The sequence below is a fragment of the Lepus europaeus genome, chromosome 7 (genome assembly GCF_033115175.1).
Source record: "Lepus europaeus isolate LE1 chromosome 7, mLepTim1.pri, whole genome shotgun sequence".
Taxonomy (NCBI): Eukaryota; Metazoa; Chordata; class Mammalia; order Lagomorpha; family Leporidae; genus Lepus; species Lepus europaeus.
Window position 1 is genome coordinate 105,614,550 of NC_084833.1, and position 17,018 is coordinate 105,631,567.

The window sequence follows — 17,018 nt, forward strand, 5'->3', positions numbered from 1 at the left end:
CTCCCAGTGCCTTGAGTTCTACAGTTTTTAAGATCCCAGGAGAGAGGGAGGGGTGTGTGTGTGGGGGGGGGGAGGCAGGGGTGCGAATGGAGGGGAAGATAGTAGTGGAAATAGCAGTAAGGATGGGGAGATCTCTATGAGCGAAGAATTTCTCAATGAGAACACAACACTTGGACATCCTTCATGTAAACATGCATCTATTCCAACGGTAACCTCCAGAGGTGGCAGCCAATAGGAGCTGGAGACCGCCATGGTGTGTTGGGGGGGTGGGGGGCAACTTTCCCTTTCCGCTGGAGGGCTGCGGCCACTTTAAGGACAAATCCGGGACCTGGCCCTTTAAATCCGTGTCAGTTTCCCCTGACGTCACAGTGGGCGGGTCGGCGGCTCCGCTGTTTACCGCCCGGCGGTGCGGCGCACTTGCCCGAGTTCCCAGCGCCCGGGCCGCCGCGTCCGCCCGCCCTTAAAGGGCCCACGTCCCAGAAAACTCGCTGGCCAACCCGGCGTCCAGTCGCTACGACCTATCGCTCCCCTCACCCTCCCGACTCTCCTCCCTCGCGGCCGCCCTCGCCGGCTGCTTCCCCTCCCCTTTCCCGGCGTCTCCGGGCTCCCGGCAACCAGCGCCCCCGGTTCTCCCGGCCCTGGCCGGGGGCTGCAGGGTCTCGGGGAGTTGCTCAGCCCCTCGTGACCTGGGACCCCTTCCCGTAGCTCCCCTTCCCCACCCCACCCCGCCGCCCCCTCCCCTCCGGGGCCCCTAGGAGCGTCTCCGCGGCTCCTGGGAGGGGACGTTTCCTAATCTCGGACCGGGGTTAAAGTTCTGGTCCTGGTGAGATGCTGGAAGCTGCGGCCGCAGCCGCCACCCGTCCCGGAGGTGTCCTGTCGCCTGTCGCCGCCGCCGCCACAGCCGCCGCCACAGCCGCCCTGCCGGGGCCATGTTCGCTCTGGGCTTGGCCTTCTTGGCGCTCTTGGTGGCCTCGGTCGAGAGCCATCTGGGGGCCCTGGGGCCCAAGAACGTGTCGCAGAAGGACGCCGAGTTTGAGCACACCTACGTGGACGAGGTCAACAGCGAGCTGGTCAACATCTACACCTTCAACCACACTGTGACCCGCAACCGGGTGAGGGCTGAGGCTGGCCGGGGGGTGCCGGGCGGTTCTGCCACCCTCCTTGCACTCTTGGGAGGCCTCATGGACCAGCCACCCCGCTGGGAACCACGAGGCAGCCTCCAAACTAGTCCCCCCTCCCTGGCCACCGGTGCTCCTCCGCCCGGATGGCTTTTGAAGTTGTCGCCTTCCCATCTTGTGGACCACCTCCCTTCCGCGGGTTGGGTTGTGGTGTGAGCAGGCCTGGCTGCTCTGGTGTGGCTGGCTGCGGGGGGATGTCCCAGATGGAAAAGGCTCTGCCCAAGCAAGTTCCAGCTCGGCCTTCCCCCGGGAGATGGGTGCAGGACTTTCCAGCCAGCAAGTCGGCTGGCCTTGAGAGTGGAGGGTGGCGGAGATAAGGCCAAGTGCACAGCGGATGGCAGAAGGGGAGCTCGGCCACTGTGAAGAAGCCACCTCACTCCCACTGCTCTTCCCTTTGCTGCCCAGCAGGGCGTTCCCAGGTTGCTAGGTCTGGGAAGTCTGGACCTCAGGCCGAGCTGAGGCTGGGCGAGTCCCTGTAGGCTGCCTGTGTGATTCTAGGAGCGGAGCGGTGCAGTTGAGAATGGGGAATCTTTTTATTACTATTATTCCCCAGGATGGGGCAGAGTTTGGTTTTCTGAAGTTGGATCTTTCTGCTTGAGTCCTTTCTTGTTTCCCGTATGTGGGCTCAGGCCCCGAGCGGCAGCCTAGGTGTACTTAGTTTTGTTTAGAACAGTGTTATTTTATAGGAGGGGGACTGAGACCCAGGGATGTGGAGGGACCTCGCCACACTCGTCCTGGGCAGAGATTCACCTGCTGCCCCGGCCCTCCCCTCATTAGTTGTAGTGGTGGAACCGGAGCTTCCTGCGATTTCCTGGGTCACAAAGAAGGCTGGGGAGCGCTTCTTGTTTTCCTGTGTGTGTGTGTGTGTGTACATACCTGAGTGTAAGAACCTGTGCATCCCATGCACTTGGTAGGAAAGGGGTGTCCCAAGCAGGCTCCCGAGGTCTCTGTTGGATTCCTGGGGCTTGGGTCCTGCCATCTGGTACACACCTGTTGTCCAGGAGCTGGCCCCCTCCGTACACATCTCCTCTTCACCCATTCCTCGACGGCCGAGGGTTGCTCCGGCTTCCCAACCAGACCAGAGTGGCGTGGGGGAGGGCCGGGCTCGCTGTCCGGGAGTGTGTGTCAGGCGGCCGAGGCTGGAGTGAGGGGTGTTTGCGTGTCGTTTGCAGACTGAGGGCGTGCGCGTGTCCGTGAACGTCCTGAACAAGCAGAAGGATGCGCCCTTGCTGTTTGTGGTCCGCCAGAAGGAGGCTGTGGTGTCCTTCCAGGTGCCCCTGATCCTGCGAGGGCTGTGAGTAGGACGTGGGTCCAGGGCAGGGCAGCCTGGCTGGGCCTCGCCTGGAGCCTCCCCTAGGAGCTCCCTGAGCCAGGAGGCCGGTCAAGGGCATGCGGCCACCTCATCCCTTTGTGGACCTGGGCTAGGGAGGTCGAGGCCAGATGGGGGCCCTGGGGTCTCACTCCTCTAGAGGGGCAGGCTGACCGGGACTCTGGTCACGCCCTGACTCCCGGCTTTGGGCCCCAGGTATCAGCGCAAGTACCTCTACCAAAAGGTAGAACGGACGCTGTGCCAGCCCCCCACCAAGAATGAGTCTGAGGTCCAGTTCTTCTATGTGGACGTCTCCACCCTGTCACCAGTCAACACCACGTATCAGCTCCGGGTCATCCGGATGGACAACTTTGTGCTCAGGTCTGCCCGAGGTAGAGAGGGAGGATCCGGGGCCTGGCTGTCCCGCAGGCCCTGGGAGTGACCACGTGGGCTCTTCTCTGCCCCGCAGGACCGGGGAGCAGTTCAGCTTCAATACCACCGCAGCGCAGCCCCAGGTAAAACCTCCCTGCTGTCTGCTGTGCCTTAAGGGGAAAACGAATGGGGGCCTAGTGGGGGCGCTGGAACGCGAGAAGTGGGGTGGCCAGTGGCCTTCGCTGGGGCTTTCACGGTGGTGGTACTCTCCACGAGGGACTCTGACCCGTGGGATCTGGCTGCCGTCTCTTCTGCTGTGTCTTGGCCACTGTCCTAAGTGCCCATCTGAGGTTCAGGGGAATGGTGTACAGCAGATGGGGCTGCTTGCCCAACCAGAGAGGACTCTGGGGCCTTGCTCGCGGGAGACTGCGTTGTCAGCGAGGTGGGTCTCTCCCTGGCCCTCCTGTGCCCTCAGTACTTCAAGTACGAGTTCCCTGAGGGAGTAGACTCGGTGATCGTCAAGGTGACCTCCAACAAGGCCTTCCCCTGCTCGGTCATCTCCATCCAGGATGTCCTGGTAAGTTGCCTGCCCTGTTGCTGTCCTCCAGCTGCTGGCAGGGCCCAGGTCCCCTAACATCTGCCTTCCCCTTCCTCCCTCTGTAGTGCCCCGTCTATGACCTGGACAACAACGTAGCCTTCATCGGAATGTACCAGACGATGACTAAGAAGGCCGCCATCACTGTGCAGGTAGGACGTGCGCCTGGCCCTCCTTTGCCTCCTCCCCGTTCCTACACACGACTGAGTCCTGGTCCTTCAGTCCCTGTGTCCGTGGGTCCCCTGCTACACGTAGGCTTGAACTGCAGTCCCAATCAGCCGCAGGGAGAAGAGGAGGCAGAGTTCCCATTCTTGCTGTTGTATCTCCTTCATTTGTTGTAACACGAGTGAGGAGAGGGAAAGAGCGCCAGGCCATAGCCTGGGTGGGAAGCTGCCATTGGCAAGGCCCAGCCCTGTTCTGGGGACAGGGAGGGGGAGCCCATGCATTCCACTCCAGCAGCAAGTCAGGGACCCAGCAGGACATGTGGCCCCTCCACGCTTTCTCCTGCCTGATACGGAGCCTGGAATAGCGCAACCCGTGTGGCGCGTGCACGTGTTTCTCACCTAGCTGCAGTGTGGATCGAGGGTTTGGGCTCTGGGGCCAAATAATCCTGACTCTTATACTTAGTGGAAAGTGGCCCTGAGCTACCGTCGCTGAGCCTGTCTGGCAGGGAGGAGAGATGAAGGGTGCTTCTGAGGATTCAGTGAGAATGAGGCGTGGAGCAGCGCACAGCCGCTGGCTGTCCTGCTCGCGGCTCCCGCGGCAGCCTGTGCCAGCGGCCCAGCTTCTGGCTGTCCTGCCTGCCGGGCTGCTTACTTGCAGCGTGTTCAATAAATCTAGCTCTGCAAACTCAAAAAAAAAAAAAAAAAAAAAAAGAATTTAGCGCAGTGTCCGGCCCAAAGAAAGTGTTCAGAAAAGGGAGGAGGCGCGGATGGTGGTGGTGGTGACAAGGATGATGGTGATGGTGACGGTCGCATCCTGCAGCGCAAAGACTTCCCCAGCAACAGCTTTTACGTGGTAGTGGTGGTGAAGACTGAAGACCAGGCCTGTGGGGGTTCCTTGCCTTTCTACCCCTTTGTAGAAGGTACATTTTGTGCCCTGGGCCTGGGAGGAATGGGCAGGGCTTGGTGGCTTCTAGGGAGGTCCCGGGTGGCTGATGGGTGGACCTGGTAGGACATGGGTTTCCACCCGACTCTCCAAGGGCTCGGTCCCACCGCCTCTAACGAAGCTGCAGGCTACCACTTCTTTGCTTGTTTGATGTCTTGCTTCCAGATGAACCGGTCGATCAAGGGCACCGCCAGAAAACCCTGTCGGTGCTGGTGTCTCAAGCAGTGACGTGTGAGTGTGGGCAGCTGGGTGGGGAGGACAAGTCCTTATGGCTCCTCCCTTCTGACAGGAAGGGTGATGCGGACTCGAGCTGCTGACTGGGGAGCTGGGGAATGAGGGACCCGTGGTGGGGAGGGCTGGGGCCGAGTGCTGTGCAGTGCAGTGTAGGCGGAGCCCAGGCCTGGAGAGGGGAGAGCTGAGTTGTGGTTCACCCTCCACCACTCACCAGCAGCGTCATGCCGCTGTGCCTCTGTTGCCCTGTTTCTTTACTGGAGGCAATAAAAGCTGTCCCATTAGCCCAAGTTGTGAGATGTAGCACGGTATTAGCAGAAAAGTCCTGGGCCCCTAGCCAGTGCTCGATAAATATTTACTGAATGATTAAACAGGGCCTTTTATAAACTGGAAAGTATGAGATAAAAATAAGGATTGCGATAGGAGAGAAGAGCAGCTGCCTCTCCTGTATGGGTTACTTATTCTACAAATATTTGTTGAGCACCTCCTACTGGGCCTGGGCTCAGTCCTTGGGGAGCTCCTGTGCAGAGGGGCTAGAGGCTGTTGCTCTGCAGGGTGCTGAGGGCTGAGATGGGCACAGAGCAGGGGGAGTCAGGATGGAGGAGACGTTTGAAGATGAAGTCAAGAGGAATTTTCAAGAAGGAGAAAGAGAAGATTCTAGAATGCACAGGGAAGGACATGAGCAGATAGGATCGTGTCCAAGTTTGGCACGCTTGGGCAACTGCCAGTGTGCACACTGGCTGGGTTGTTACACTGGAGGGGAGAAGAGGTGAGACACCGGGTTGGGCAGAGATGCCAGGTCACGGAGGCCCGTGGGTGCCACAGTGGGCTGTGTCTGGAGGTCTGGACGAGAGCTGTTCCCCTGCCTCCTTCCCGCCCCACAGCCGAGGCCTACGTGGGTGGCATGCTCTTTTGCCTGGGCATATTCCTCTCCTTCTACCTGCTGACCGTCCTGCTGGCCTGTTGGGAGAACTGGAGGTAAAGTGCAGTTGCCGGGCGGTGCCCTGGTCTGGGGGGAGTTGGGCAGCCCATGTGGGAAAGGTGGCCTGGCAGGACCTGCGCAGCTGCAGAGTGTTGTCCACCACCTGCTGGCTGTAGGAAGGTGAGGCCCCGTTAGCGGGTGTGGTTCTTGGGCCTCCCTCTGGAAGGCAGTGCCCCCTCAATCTCTTAAAGTAGGGATGGCCCACATCGCCCCCAGTGGGGGTCAGGGCCAGAGGGGTGAGAACAGGGAGGAGAGGCTGCAGGGAAGGCCTCCTCCTGGCCCATCTGGGCAGCTTCTGGATGCTGTCCCCGCAGGCAGAGGAAGAAGACCCTGCTGGTGACTGTAGACCGAGCCTGCCCTGAAAGCGGTACCTGCAGGGGCCCTGGGCGGGGAGGGCAGAGTTGGCTTAGCGTTTGGAAGAGAAAGTGGTGGGTCGTTCCCCTGGGCTGGGGGCTTCTGGGCATTCCTGTGGGGAGTCCCAGTCTGCAGGTGGAGGGGGGCTGGGACACTGTCCTGCAGCTGGCGCTGTCCCCAGATTGCATGTCTGGCTCTGGGCACACTGCCTGCCCGCCTCAGGCATAGGGCGCGCAGCTCTCAGTCTCTGGGGTTATTAACTTCCTGTTCTCTCTCCTTTGCCTCCACTGCACCCTCTCTTTCTGTCCTCCCTCCTGCTTGGGACCTTCTCTCTCAGCCTCTCTCCTTGGTAAGCTCCAGGTGCCGGGGGCAGAGGAGCTGCAGGCCGGGGGGGGGGGTGGGGTGTGGCGGGGGTGAAGCCCGGGGGCTGGCCTCATGTCTCTGTCCTTGCTGCTGGTCACACCTCAGTGCCTTGGCCTTGCTGTCTCTTTAGGGAGGAGAGAGCGGGGTGGGCAGATGCGTTATCTTTGCTGCGGGGGGGTAGGGAGGGGCCCTGTGGCTGTCTTCCCTGGGTTCTGCTTTCCCTTCTCTCCCATGGTTCCTGGCCTCTCTGTTTCCAGGGCTAAGAGGATCTTTTTTTGTTTGTTTGTTTGTTTTTGCCACAGGTCACCCTCGGGTCCTGGCTGACTCCTTTCCTGGCGGCTCCCCATATGAGGGTTACAACTATGGCTCCTTTGGTATGTGTCAAAGCCCGAGGCTGTGCTTGCCCACTCCCAGCCTGGGCTGCCGTGGCTGCCACCTCCGAGGTCGTCCAGTGGCAGCCGGCCCCCTGAGAGCTGTGCCCTGGCCGCCGGTCATCCCTGTCCCTGAGAGCTCTCCTACCTGCCTCACCCATGCTGTTCCCTGCAGAGAGCGGCTCGGGCTCCACGGACGGGCTGGTGGACAGCAGCGGCACGGGCGACCTCTCCTATGGTTACCAGGGTGAGTGGGCCAGCAGCGCGGGGCTGTGTGGTGCAGGGCCGGTGGTGGCTGGGTGAGCGTTGCAGTGGGCAGGTGCCTCCTCTGCCAGGTGCTGTTTTCTTGTCCCCCTCTGCCCTCTTCTTTCACCCTTGGTCCCAGTTCCCCGGTAACTTTCCCTTTCCTTTGAAGGGCTCGACCAGTTCAAGCGACGCCTCCCCTCTGGCCAGATGCGGCAGCTGTGCATTGCCATGGGTAGATGTGGGGAGGGGGCGGGGCCGCTCTGCCAATCAGCTCCTGCCGGGGCGGTTGATGGGAGCCCGCCGGCTCCGGGGCTGGAAAGCTGCTCTGTGCATGGCTTCCCCGTCTAATGACAGCGATGGCCAGCTCTCGTGTCTTCTGAGGGAGGCGGGTACTGGTCTCTGCCAGCCCCAGGCCACGTGTTCTCGGTGGCTGTGCTCTGCCGGCTCCTTGGCTTCCTGGCCACTGGGGTCGTTGATCAGGCATGGCCACGGGAAGGAGCCTCTGAAGGCGAGAGGCAAACACAGAGTGAGGGAGGCCTGTCGCCCCAGCCCTTCTGGGCCTATAAGCCAGCAGGGGCCAAGACCGTGTCTCCTCAGAACCCACGGGGCTTGGCACCTTCTAATCAGCATGACTCGCTGAGTCCAGTGTCTGGGGCCCGGAGTGTGCTAAGTGCCCGGCCTGGCGAGCCCGAGCTCAGCCAGGGGAGCCCGCAGGGGCAGACCGGAGCACTGTGTGGTGGCCTCTGCAGCGCCCACCCTTGTGCCCCTCTAGGACTTGGGAGCACCTGGTGGCTCTCCTAGTGCCTGAGCCCCCCTCTGCTCCCACCTCAGCTCTGAGCCCCAGCCCACAGTATGCCTTTTCCCGACTGCCTAGTAATTGTGACAGCTGCCTCTGATGGGGGGGACACACCTGCGGCTTCGCTTCTGCCAGCACAACCCCTCCCTCCCTGCCCTCCCCAGACCACTCGTTTGATCCCGGGGCCACCCGGCCACGACTGGACTCCACGAGCTCCGTGGAAGAGGATGACTATGACACCTTGACCGACATCGAGTCAGACAAGAATGTCATCCGCACCAAGGTGTGTGCGCCTGGCCGGCCAGGGGCCTCCTGTATGGGCCCAGCGGATCTCCCGCCCGCGTGGTCTCTTGGGGCAGCAGGAGGCAAGAGCATGGCAGGGCAGGGTCGATTCCAGAGGAAAGTCATCCGATCGATCGCCAGCGTCTTGTGCTGCAGCGAATGCTCTGGGGTTGACGAGCCACGCGGGTGGGGGAGGGGGGCTAGGACCCTGCCTGCCTTGAATTTGGGCCTGGCTAGGGAGGGTTTCTCCTGGATGGTGGGACCATGGGGCTCACTGCAGCGTCTCTCCAGCAATACCTCTACGTGGCCGACCTGGCGCGGAAGGACAAGCGCGTCCTGCGGAAAAAGTACCAGATCTACTTCTGGTAAGCGGGCCCGGCATGTGGTCCCTGGTGGGGGCGGCGGCTGGTCCCTGGCAGGAGTGGCCGCTGCTCCCCGCCCGCCTCACCGCCTGCCTCGCCCTTTGCAGGAACATCGCCACCATTGCAGTCTTCTATGCCCTGCCCGTGGTACAGCTGGTGATCACCTACCAGACGGTGAGGGGCTAGGGCTGGCTCACCAAGGCCACGGTCAGGGACAGGGAGGGCCCTGGGGCTCTGGAACCAGCACTGGTAGTCACTGTGAGGTCCTGGGTTCAAGCCCCAGCTCCACTTTACTTGTGGCCTGTCCCTAGGCAAATCTCTTCACCTCCCTGAGCAGCAGTTTCTTCATCTGCAAAGTGGGGACAAGATAAGCCCAAATGGCAGCCCTGTCCCCGGTAGTTGTGGGCATCGTGAAACCAAAGCGCTGTGCCTTTGCGCTAGTTTCCCTTCCCTTTTCTGTGCACCTGAGCCTCGGCACTGCCTCTGGGCAGAGAGCACTGTATTGCCGGGCGTCCCACTTCTCAAAAGCAGCCGGTGCCTGGGGTACCCGGCTTATGCACGGCCGGCCGTGGTAGCATGTGCTCTCACTGGGGGGCAGGGAGGCGGGGCATGGGCTGCAGTTTCACTCCCCATTCGTGCAGGTGGTGAATGTCACAGGGAACCAGGACATCTGCTACTACAACTTCCTGTGTGCCCACCCGCTGGGCAACCTCAGGTGGGGAGCATGCCCGGGGAGGAGGAGGAGGTTCTCCAGGCCAGCGGTGACCCAGGCTGGGGCAGGGGCTTTGGGATCGGCTACCTTGGCTGGAGCCGAGGCTGAGGCCAGCATGTGGCACTGCCCCTTCTAGCGCCTTCAACAACATCCTTAGCAACCTGGGGTATATCCTGCTGGGGCTGCTGTTCCTGCTCATCATCCTGCAGCGGGAGATCAACCACAACCGGGCCCTGCTGCGCAACGACCTGTACGCCCTGGTGAGCGAGCACCTGCCGGCCGCGAGCCTTGGGCCTCGGCCTCCGCGCATGCTTCCTGCCAGGCGTGGCTGTGTCCGGCCCTGCCCTCCCTGGCCCAGCGCTGTTGGGCCCACTGCCCTGTCACACCGACTCACACATGCCACCTGCTTCCCCCCTCCACTCCTCTCTGGGCTCCCTCTTGGTGTCGCTCCCTCCCTGCCCACCTCACCTTCTCCTTGCCCTCCCTCTTCCCCCCAACAGGAATGTGGGATCCCGAAACACTTTGGCCTGTTCTATGCCATGGGCACAGCCCTGATGATGGAGGGGCTGCTTAGTGCTTGCTATCATGTCTGCCCCAACTATACCAATTTCCAGTTCGGTAAGTGAGGCCTCTCTCTACTCGGGCTCAACCTAGAACAGGAACCCAGCTGAGTCTGCCACCAGCCCCAGGTCACCCGCGGGACTCCCTAAGGCTCAGCCCTGTTGGAAACTCCCAGGCCAGGTTGCCAGTGTGCCCTCTGTAGCCAGCACTTAGAAAAGGGCCCGTGCAAGTACTGAGCAAAGTACTGTGCAAGTACCAGAGGCCACTGCGAAACCGCCCCTGGTCCCAGGCCGCTCGCACACGAAGACCCTCGGGCTAAGTTGTCATCAGGAGACATGAGACTCTGGGTGACAACCAGTGGGGTGGCAGGGATGGTTAGGGACTGGAGTTCGAGTGCCAGCCCACCATGGTCTGGGGTTCTCCGCTCCTCTGTTTGCCGGCCTGCGAGTTTTCTGCCGAGCCTTGCTTCTGTCACTCACCCCCGCGTCCCCTGACCCAGACACGTCGTTCATGTACATGATCGCCGGCCTTTGCATGCTGAAGCTCTACCAGAAGCGGCACCCGGACATCAACGCCAGCGCCTACAGCGCCTACGCCTGCTTGGCCATCGTCATCTTCTTCTCTGTGCTGGGCGTGGTGAGGGCTTGACCCGCTCTGCCCAGCCTATAGGAAAGGTGCCCGTGTGTTCGTGCACCTGTGGGCCTGCACCCCAGCCCCCTCCTGCAGGAGAGCTCCCCGCTCCTTCCCTGAGGTGCCTTGCTGGCCCAGCCCACCAAGAGTCTCAGCCTGACCCAGCAGTGAGCCCCAGGAAGGGCGGGCTGTGGGAGCCACGGGCAACTGGGCAGCTTCTCAGCCCTGCCCCCAATGGCCTCCCAACAGGTGTTCGGCAAAGGGAACACGGCCTTCTGGATCGTCTTCTCCATCATCCACATCACCGCCACGCTGTTGCTCAGCACACAGCTCTATTACATGGGCCGCTGGAAGCTGGGTGAGGGCATAGCCCGGGCGGCATGGCTCTGAATGCAGGCTCTGTGGCCTCGGGACCTGGCGCCTGCGGGACTCGGGGTCGTGTCCTCTCTCAGAGGGGCCCTGGAGGGAGCAGCGAGTGAGGACCTGGAGACAGCCTTGCGCGGCCTCTGCAGATCCAGCTGAGGGGTCTGGCAAAGAAGGGCGCCCACCCTCTCAGCGCCACGCCCTTCTCCTCACAGACTCGGGGATCCTGCGTCGCATCCTGCATGTGCTCTACACGGACTGCATCCGGCAGTGCAGCTGGCCCCTCTATGTGGTACCTGCCCGGCTCCCCAGCCCACCCGCTAATCTTCCCTCCTCTGGGGGAGGGAGCTGTAGCTGGGAGCCCAGGGCAGGGGCGGGGCCAGCTGGCACGGCCCTTCTTTCTGTGGGCTCCCTGTCTGTGTGCCCCTCCGGCTCAGTCCCCGTGTCTCTGCTTCCGCAGGACCGCATGGTGCTGCTGGTCATGGGCAACATCATCAACTGGTCCCTGTGAGTGTGGCCACTGCCTGCTGTAGCCTGGCTGGGGGAACCACGGGAGGCCCAGCCAGCCACTGGCTGCCTCGAGTGCACGGACAGCTTTAAACATTGGGTGTAAACAGTAGGGGCTGAGCAGCGAGATGTTGGCACCTGGGCTTCTAGAATCTTCTATGGGCCTCTGAACCCCAGTCTCGCATGGTGGGGGTCGGTGGGAGGCCCTTGCTGGCTCCGGTGCCCCCCTGCCTCAGCAGCCCCTCCTCCCTCGGCCAGGGCTGCCTACGGGCTCATCATGCGCCCCAATGATTTCGCCTCCTACTTGCTGGCCATCGGCATCTGCAACCTGCTGCTTTACTTTGCCTTCTACATTATTATGAAGGTGAGTGAGGGCGGAGGGCCTGGACTGCCCGGGGCAGCACCGTGAGAGAGTGAGCATTTTTCTGTCCATCTGTCGGTGCCAGTGAGGCCTGGGTGGGGTGGGACGGAAGCCTCTTGCTTGTGTCCCCTGGGAGCCGGGTGCATCCTCAGAGCCCCTTCCCTGTTAGCATTTCAGGTTGTTGCAGAGGGGCTAAGAGGAGGTGGGGCTCACTGAGTCTGGTGGCCCTGGGCCTCTGAGGGCCCGGTGCCATCTGATGTGACAGGAGTCCCCCCTGCAGGAGAGCCCTTTGGCCAGAATTCTTGGCCAGCACAGGATTCTGGGTACATGAAACCCAGCCAGGGTGGACCTTGGAGTGAGGACGGCATGCTGCCAGCGTGGGGCCAGAGCGAGCCCCGCGGCCTCGGGAGGTGCTAGGAATGCAGGGCTCCCTAAAGGCCGAGTCCTGCCAGCCCAGGCGTGCGCCAGGAGCCTGGGTACAGGAGGGGCAGGGAGCAGGCAGGCGGGACCTGGTGCTCACTCCCGCTGCTCCCCTGGCCTGGCAGCTCCGCAGCGGCGAGCGGATCAAGCTCATCCCCCTGCTCTGCATCGTGTGCACGTCGGTGGTCTGGGGCTTCGCCCTCTTCTTCTTCTTCCAGGGCCTCAGCACCTGGCAGGTGAGTGGCCGCCCTCAGGCTTGTGAGTGTCGTCCTGGGGACACCCGCCATGGGCCAGTGCTGTCCAGGCTGCTCTCTCCCAAGCTCCTCTGCACGTTCATCGTGCCCTGTGCCCTTTCCTTACTAAGATGGCCGCGTTGTACTTACGGGGCAGCAGAAGCTCAGAGAGGCAAACCTAAGACGCTCAGGCTGAGTTGTCCTGACTGTGTGTGATGACCAGTGGGGGAGAAGGGACAGTTTAGGGACTGGGGTGCAAGTGCCAGCCCTCTGCTGACCAGCTGTGTCATTCTGTCCTGTGCCTCACAGGGCACCCACTGTGTGGCTGGCTTTGATTCCGTGACCAGAACTGGTCTCTGCTTTTGAGCCAGTCAGCTTAGTTCAAGAGAAAGCAAGCCTGTGAGCTCGCGTCTTGTTATTTACCGTGTGAGACATGAACTAAGGGCACAAGCGAGGTGGGGCAGGGGCAATGGACAGGACAGAGGCTGGCGAGAGCTCTGAGGTAGGGGTTCCTGGAAGGCTTCCTGGAGGAGGGGCCCTTGCTCTTGGTCATAAAGTCCCAGAGCTGCTGTGACCTGAGTGGCGACAGGCGAACTCGGAGATGAGTGAGTGTCCCCTTCTGGGGGCCACGTGAAGGCTCCGAGCTCCTGAAGGGCAGGGCAGGTCTGGGCTGATCCTGTGTGGTCCTCAGCGCGGCACCGACAGCCCCCAGGCCCATGGTGGATGGTCGGGGCCGAGCAGGGGCCACTGGTGTCCTTGACCAGGGTGTGACGTGGCAGTAGCGCTTTGGAGCAAACAGTGAAGCCGAGGACCGAGGGGAGCAGAGGCAGAACCCAGGTCAGGGCCTCTCCCCCCAGGCCTCTCCCGTAGTCGCCACCCCTGCTCTCGGAGAAAGTGCAGAGGATCAGGAGGGAGGAGAAGGCAGCCCGCCTGGGGAGAATGGTGTAACCAAAGCCGGGGCTGGGAACGGGGTGCCCCGCCGTGAGCCGGGTGGAGGGGCTGGGAACGGGGTGCCCCGCCGTGAGCCGGGCGGAGGGGCTGGGAACGGGGTGCCCCGCCGTGAGCCGGGCGGAGGGGCTGGGAACGGGGTGCCCCGCCGTGAGCCGGGCGGAGGGGCTGGGAACGGGGTGCCCCGCCGTGAGCCGGGCGGAGGGGCTGGGAACGGGGTGCCCCGCCGTGAGCCGGCCGGAGGGGCTGGGAACGGGGTGCCCCGCCGTGAGCCGGCCGGAGGGGCTGGGAACGGGGTGCCCTGCCGTGAGCCGGCCAGAGGGGCTGGCCCGGCCAGTGCCGGAGCAGTGTGCAGTGGCCCGACTTCTCCCCAGAAAACTCCGGCAGAGTCGAGGGAGCACAACCGGGACTGCATCCTCCTCGACTTCTTCGATGACCACGACATCTGGCACTTCCTCTCCTCCATCGCCATGTTTGGGTCCTTCCTGGTAGGTGGATTCCAACCTGCCCGGGGGTGGGGGTGGGGCAGCTTAGCGCTGACCCGGTGTCCCCCACCCCCACCCACCAGGTGTTACTGACACTGGACGACGACCTGGATACCGTCCAGAGGGACAAGATCTACGTCTTCTAGCAGGAGCCCAGCCCTCCGCTTCACCTGGTGGGGCTCTGAGCCCCAGTGTCACCTGCTGGGCACCTCTGTAGTGCCAGGGGTGTGAGTCCCAGCCCTATTGCCCAGGGCTGGGTGGCAGCGGGACAGCGAGGTCTAGGCCAGGCCTGGCCTGGCCTGGGACAGTCATGGGTGTCATTGAACCTTGCAGCTGCCCTCTGCTGGGAAGGAGGTCTGCCCCTCCCCTGAAACCCTACACATGGGGGCCAAATTGCTACTTCACTCTCAGTGTTGGGGCCCCCCATGGCCGCCTTCCGTGGGCTGTCCTGAGGAAGGAGGGAAGGCGTCGGTCCCCCCATTTCACGCCTCGCATCCTGCAGTCCTGCCCTCCCGCGCAGCCTGGGAACCAAACCACTTCCTCCTTCCACGCCCCTGCTCCGGGGCCCCAGTGTGGGGCCCAATTTTCTGTCCTGCACCAGGGCCCCCGTTCTGCTTGGGCTCCACGTGGCTGCCATGACTGCCCACCCCGCAGCCAGGATGGGTGAGAGTGGAGGATTTGGGGGTCTGGCCCGCTGGTGCCAGGCGTTTGGTGCTAAGGCCTGCAGGGGGCCCAGAGCAAGATCCTCTTTCCGCTGGTCTGTGCCCAGGGCTGGCTTTTTCAGTGAGAAGAGCCTGCCCGTTTTGAAATTCTTCTGATTTGGGGGGGGGGGTGATTCCGAGGTCACCTCCTCATCCTGTCGCCCCCCTGCCAGACTGATTCCGTCCCCAGGATTAGGATTAATGGGAAAAGTGACACCCCTTCCCCTCCTCCAGTCCTGCCAAGCCCCAGCTGGGGACCTTTCAGTGCCATTGACACTGCCCACAAATGTCACGAATGTCACGAGGCACAGGAGGGCTGATGCGAAGCCCCACCTGCCTCCACCGGGAGCCCCAGTGCCTAGCTTAGAAGGGGTCTTCCCTCTCCGTCCCTGGCCTCAGCCCCACTCCAGGACCAGGGCTGGCTTCTGAGTTTCCATCCGTCTTGAGCCAAGTTCTGTTAGTCACACATGTGCGCACACATGAAGCCTTGGAGTTTACATGGAGTTGCCCCCAGCCCCGGGCCCCATGGCCGTGCTGGCTTCCCCGCCCTACGCGTCCGTTGCAGATGCCAGCGATGGGGGAGACTGCGTGGGGCCTATGCTCTGGGCTGCGGTGGGTTTCTCTGCCAGCCTTGTTCTTAGAGCCCTCCCTGGGCTGGGGAGAGGGGCTGAGGCTGGGTCTTCGCTCAGAACTCCATTTTGTGTCTGTCCAGGCTACGGTTGCATTTCCGTTTTCTATGAATGAGTGCATTCAATAAAGAAACAAGCAGGTGCGGTTCCTGGGTCCTCCTTTGCTCTCCTGCGCTGGGTGGGACTGTTGAGCATGACGGGTGGGGCAGGGGGCTGTGGTTCCCTTTTCTTCTGGCCTCCCTCTGTCTCCAAGCTGTGGTTGCAGCTCCGTGGTTCCCCTGCATTTTCTTCTCTGCCCTGAGCAGTCAGCGTTCCCCTGGGGTCTGCTCTGCACCAGGCACTGTGCTGGGAACAGAACCTCCTTATCCTTACCGGGAACAGCACCATCCTGGGATTCCCTGAGCAGCAGCCTCCGCCTGCCTGGCCCCCCACCCGCCGGAGAGGATCTGGCTTCCCGGGCAACCTGAATGTCTCCTAGCTTGGCAGGCTGCAAGCTGGTCCCCCTCTACCCCCCAACCTCTCTGGTGTGGGTGAGGCTGCCTTGAGTGTGAGGTGGGGTGAGGCCTGGCGGGCCTGGGGGGAGGCAAGAAAATGAGGGAAAGTGGGCAGGGTCCCAGAGGAGGGAGTTTTGAAATATCCCTGGAAGATTGATTAGATTCAGCAGGCCTCGCGACGAAGGGCAAGATTTGGGGAGGGGGCGGCAGGAATCTGGTGAATTGGAGAGAGCCAGAGGTCCCGGGTTCTGGGAGTGGGGGCTGTGGGCTTTTCTCATCCTCTCCGGCTCTGCTCCCTGCTCTTTCCTTAAGGTGCCACAGGGGGGCACTATGGCTCTGCACTGCTAAGCTCCGGGCGAGCCAGGCTGGTGGCAGGTGGAGCTTCTGAAGTGGCCTTGGCTGCCTCTCTCTCTGGCATTGGTTGGCTGGGGTTTGGGGTGCTGCTGGATGTGTGTGTGTGTGTGTGCGCGCACGCGTGCAGTGGAGAATGTCAGGGCCTGCCTGCCAGGTGCCCTCAGGTGGGGAGACACCGCCACAGCGGGCAGCCCAGCAGCCCTTGAACCCAGGTACAATCAGGATGTGAGTGGGTCTCCCTGGGGTGATGGGGTCTGACCTATTTTCCAGCACAGGTGGGAACTGCTCCAGAAGGGAAGGAGGGCTGACTCCCAACTTCCTGAGCTTCCTACCCGTGTCTCAGGTAGTGTCAGGCCGTGGAGACCCTCTGCCTTCTGGGTAGGGGCTGGGCTGACCTGGCTGCTGAGCCCTCCGATTCCACTGCTAACTGAAGTGTGTAACTGAAGCCCACCCAGCTGACAGCTCTGCAGTCGGGGTGGGGTGGGAACAGCTGGGAGAGGGTCTGTCTCCAGTGCCCGCGTGAGCAGGCAGGGGAGCCCGGGTCCTGCCACTCCCCACGCACCATGGCCGGGGGCAGGGAGATGCACACTGAGCCCCCAGTGTAGTTGAGAATTAAGCGAGCATTTGCAAAGTGCCTGGCCTGGAGCAGGGCCTCAGTGAACACACGGTTCCCGGCTCTGATCGGAGCTAAAGGCTCCAGAAAGAGGGTGGCTGCTTTGTCCCCCCACAAGCCCCAGGGATCCCCAGCTCCTAGCCGCTGCTCCTTTCCTCTCTCTGACCAGACTCTTGAGTTCTGCCTCCCCTGAACCCCAGGGGCAGGGAACAGTGAAGAAGGAGCAGCCCCAAGTCCAACAGCAGGGAAGGCCTTCGTGGTCCTGCCCATAAAAGGCTTTTCCCGGCCGGCTCCCAGCAGCCACGCAGCCCCGCCCCTCCGGCTCCATCTCCAAAGCACGCAGAGAATGTCTCGGGCAGCCCCCGGCAGACTGCTGCAACTTGGTGTCTTTCCCCAAATATGGAGCCTGAGTGGAGTCACTGGGGGGCTGGGGGTGGGGAGACGAGCCGGTTTCCTCCT

General features: G+C 62.3%; 1 protein-coding gene across 3 annotated transcripts; it reads left to right on the forward strand.

The window, feature by feature from the left end:
- The first annotated feature begins 435 nt into the window (after window positions 1–435).
- SIDT2 (SID1 transmembrane family member 2) lies at window positions 436–15,246 on the forward strand. Of its 3 annotated transcripts, none has more exons than XM_062197080.1 (27): window positions 436–1,112; window positions 2,351–2,472; window positions 2,704–2,868; window positions 2,957–3,002; window positions 3,335–3,436; window positions 3,523–3,606; window positions 4,439–4,538; window positions 4,727–4,792; window positions 5,677–5,770; window positions 6,089–6,141; window positions 6,794–6,865; window positions 7,038–7,109; window positions 7,278–7,340; window positions 8,069–8,187; window positions 8,478–8,551; window positions 8,656–8,722; window positions 9,190–9,263; window positions 9,397–9,520; window positions 9,761–9,878; window positions 10,321–10,457; window positions 10,701–10,809; window positions 11,030–11,106; window positions 11,275–11,321; window positions 11,580–11,685; window positions 12,228–12,338; window positions 13,658–13,771; window positions 13,852–15,246. In XM_062197080.1, the coding sequence occupies exons 1-27, from the start codon at window positions 930–932 to the stop codon at window positions 13,912–13,914; spliced, it is 2,562 nt and encodes an 853-aa protein (XP_062053064.1). In that variant the 5' UTR covers window positions 436–929; the 3' UTR covers window positions 13,915–15,246. The 3 variants fall into 3 exon arrangements, with proteins under 3 accessions (XP_062053064.1, XP_062053065.1, XP_062053066.1); XM_062197082.1 differs by having other exon boundaries at window positions 1,022–1,112; window positions 2,351–2,449; XM_062197081.1 differs by lacking the exon at window positions 7,278–7,340 and having other exon boundaries at window positions 437–1,112.
- The last annotated feature ends 1,772 nt before the right edge of the window (window positions 15,247–17,018 follow it).

What these genes read in the sequence shown, in the direction of transcription:
- SIDT2 (XM_062197080.1), top strand. Translation starts at nt 930, where the DNA reads ATGTTCGCTCTGGGCTTGGCCTTCTTGGCGCTCTTGGTGGCCTCGGTC. An exon ending in CCCCTGATCCTGCGAGGGCT is followed by an intron (nt 2,473 to 2,703) that starts GTGAGTAGGACG and finishes TTTGGGCCCCAG; the next exon opens with GTATCAGCGCAAGTACCTCT. An exon ending in GCAACGACCTGTACGCCCTG is followed by an intron (nt 9,521 to 9,760) that starts GTGAGCGAGCAC and finishes TCCCCCCAACAG; the next exon opens with GAATGTGGGATCCCGAAACA.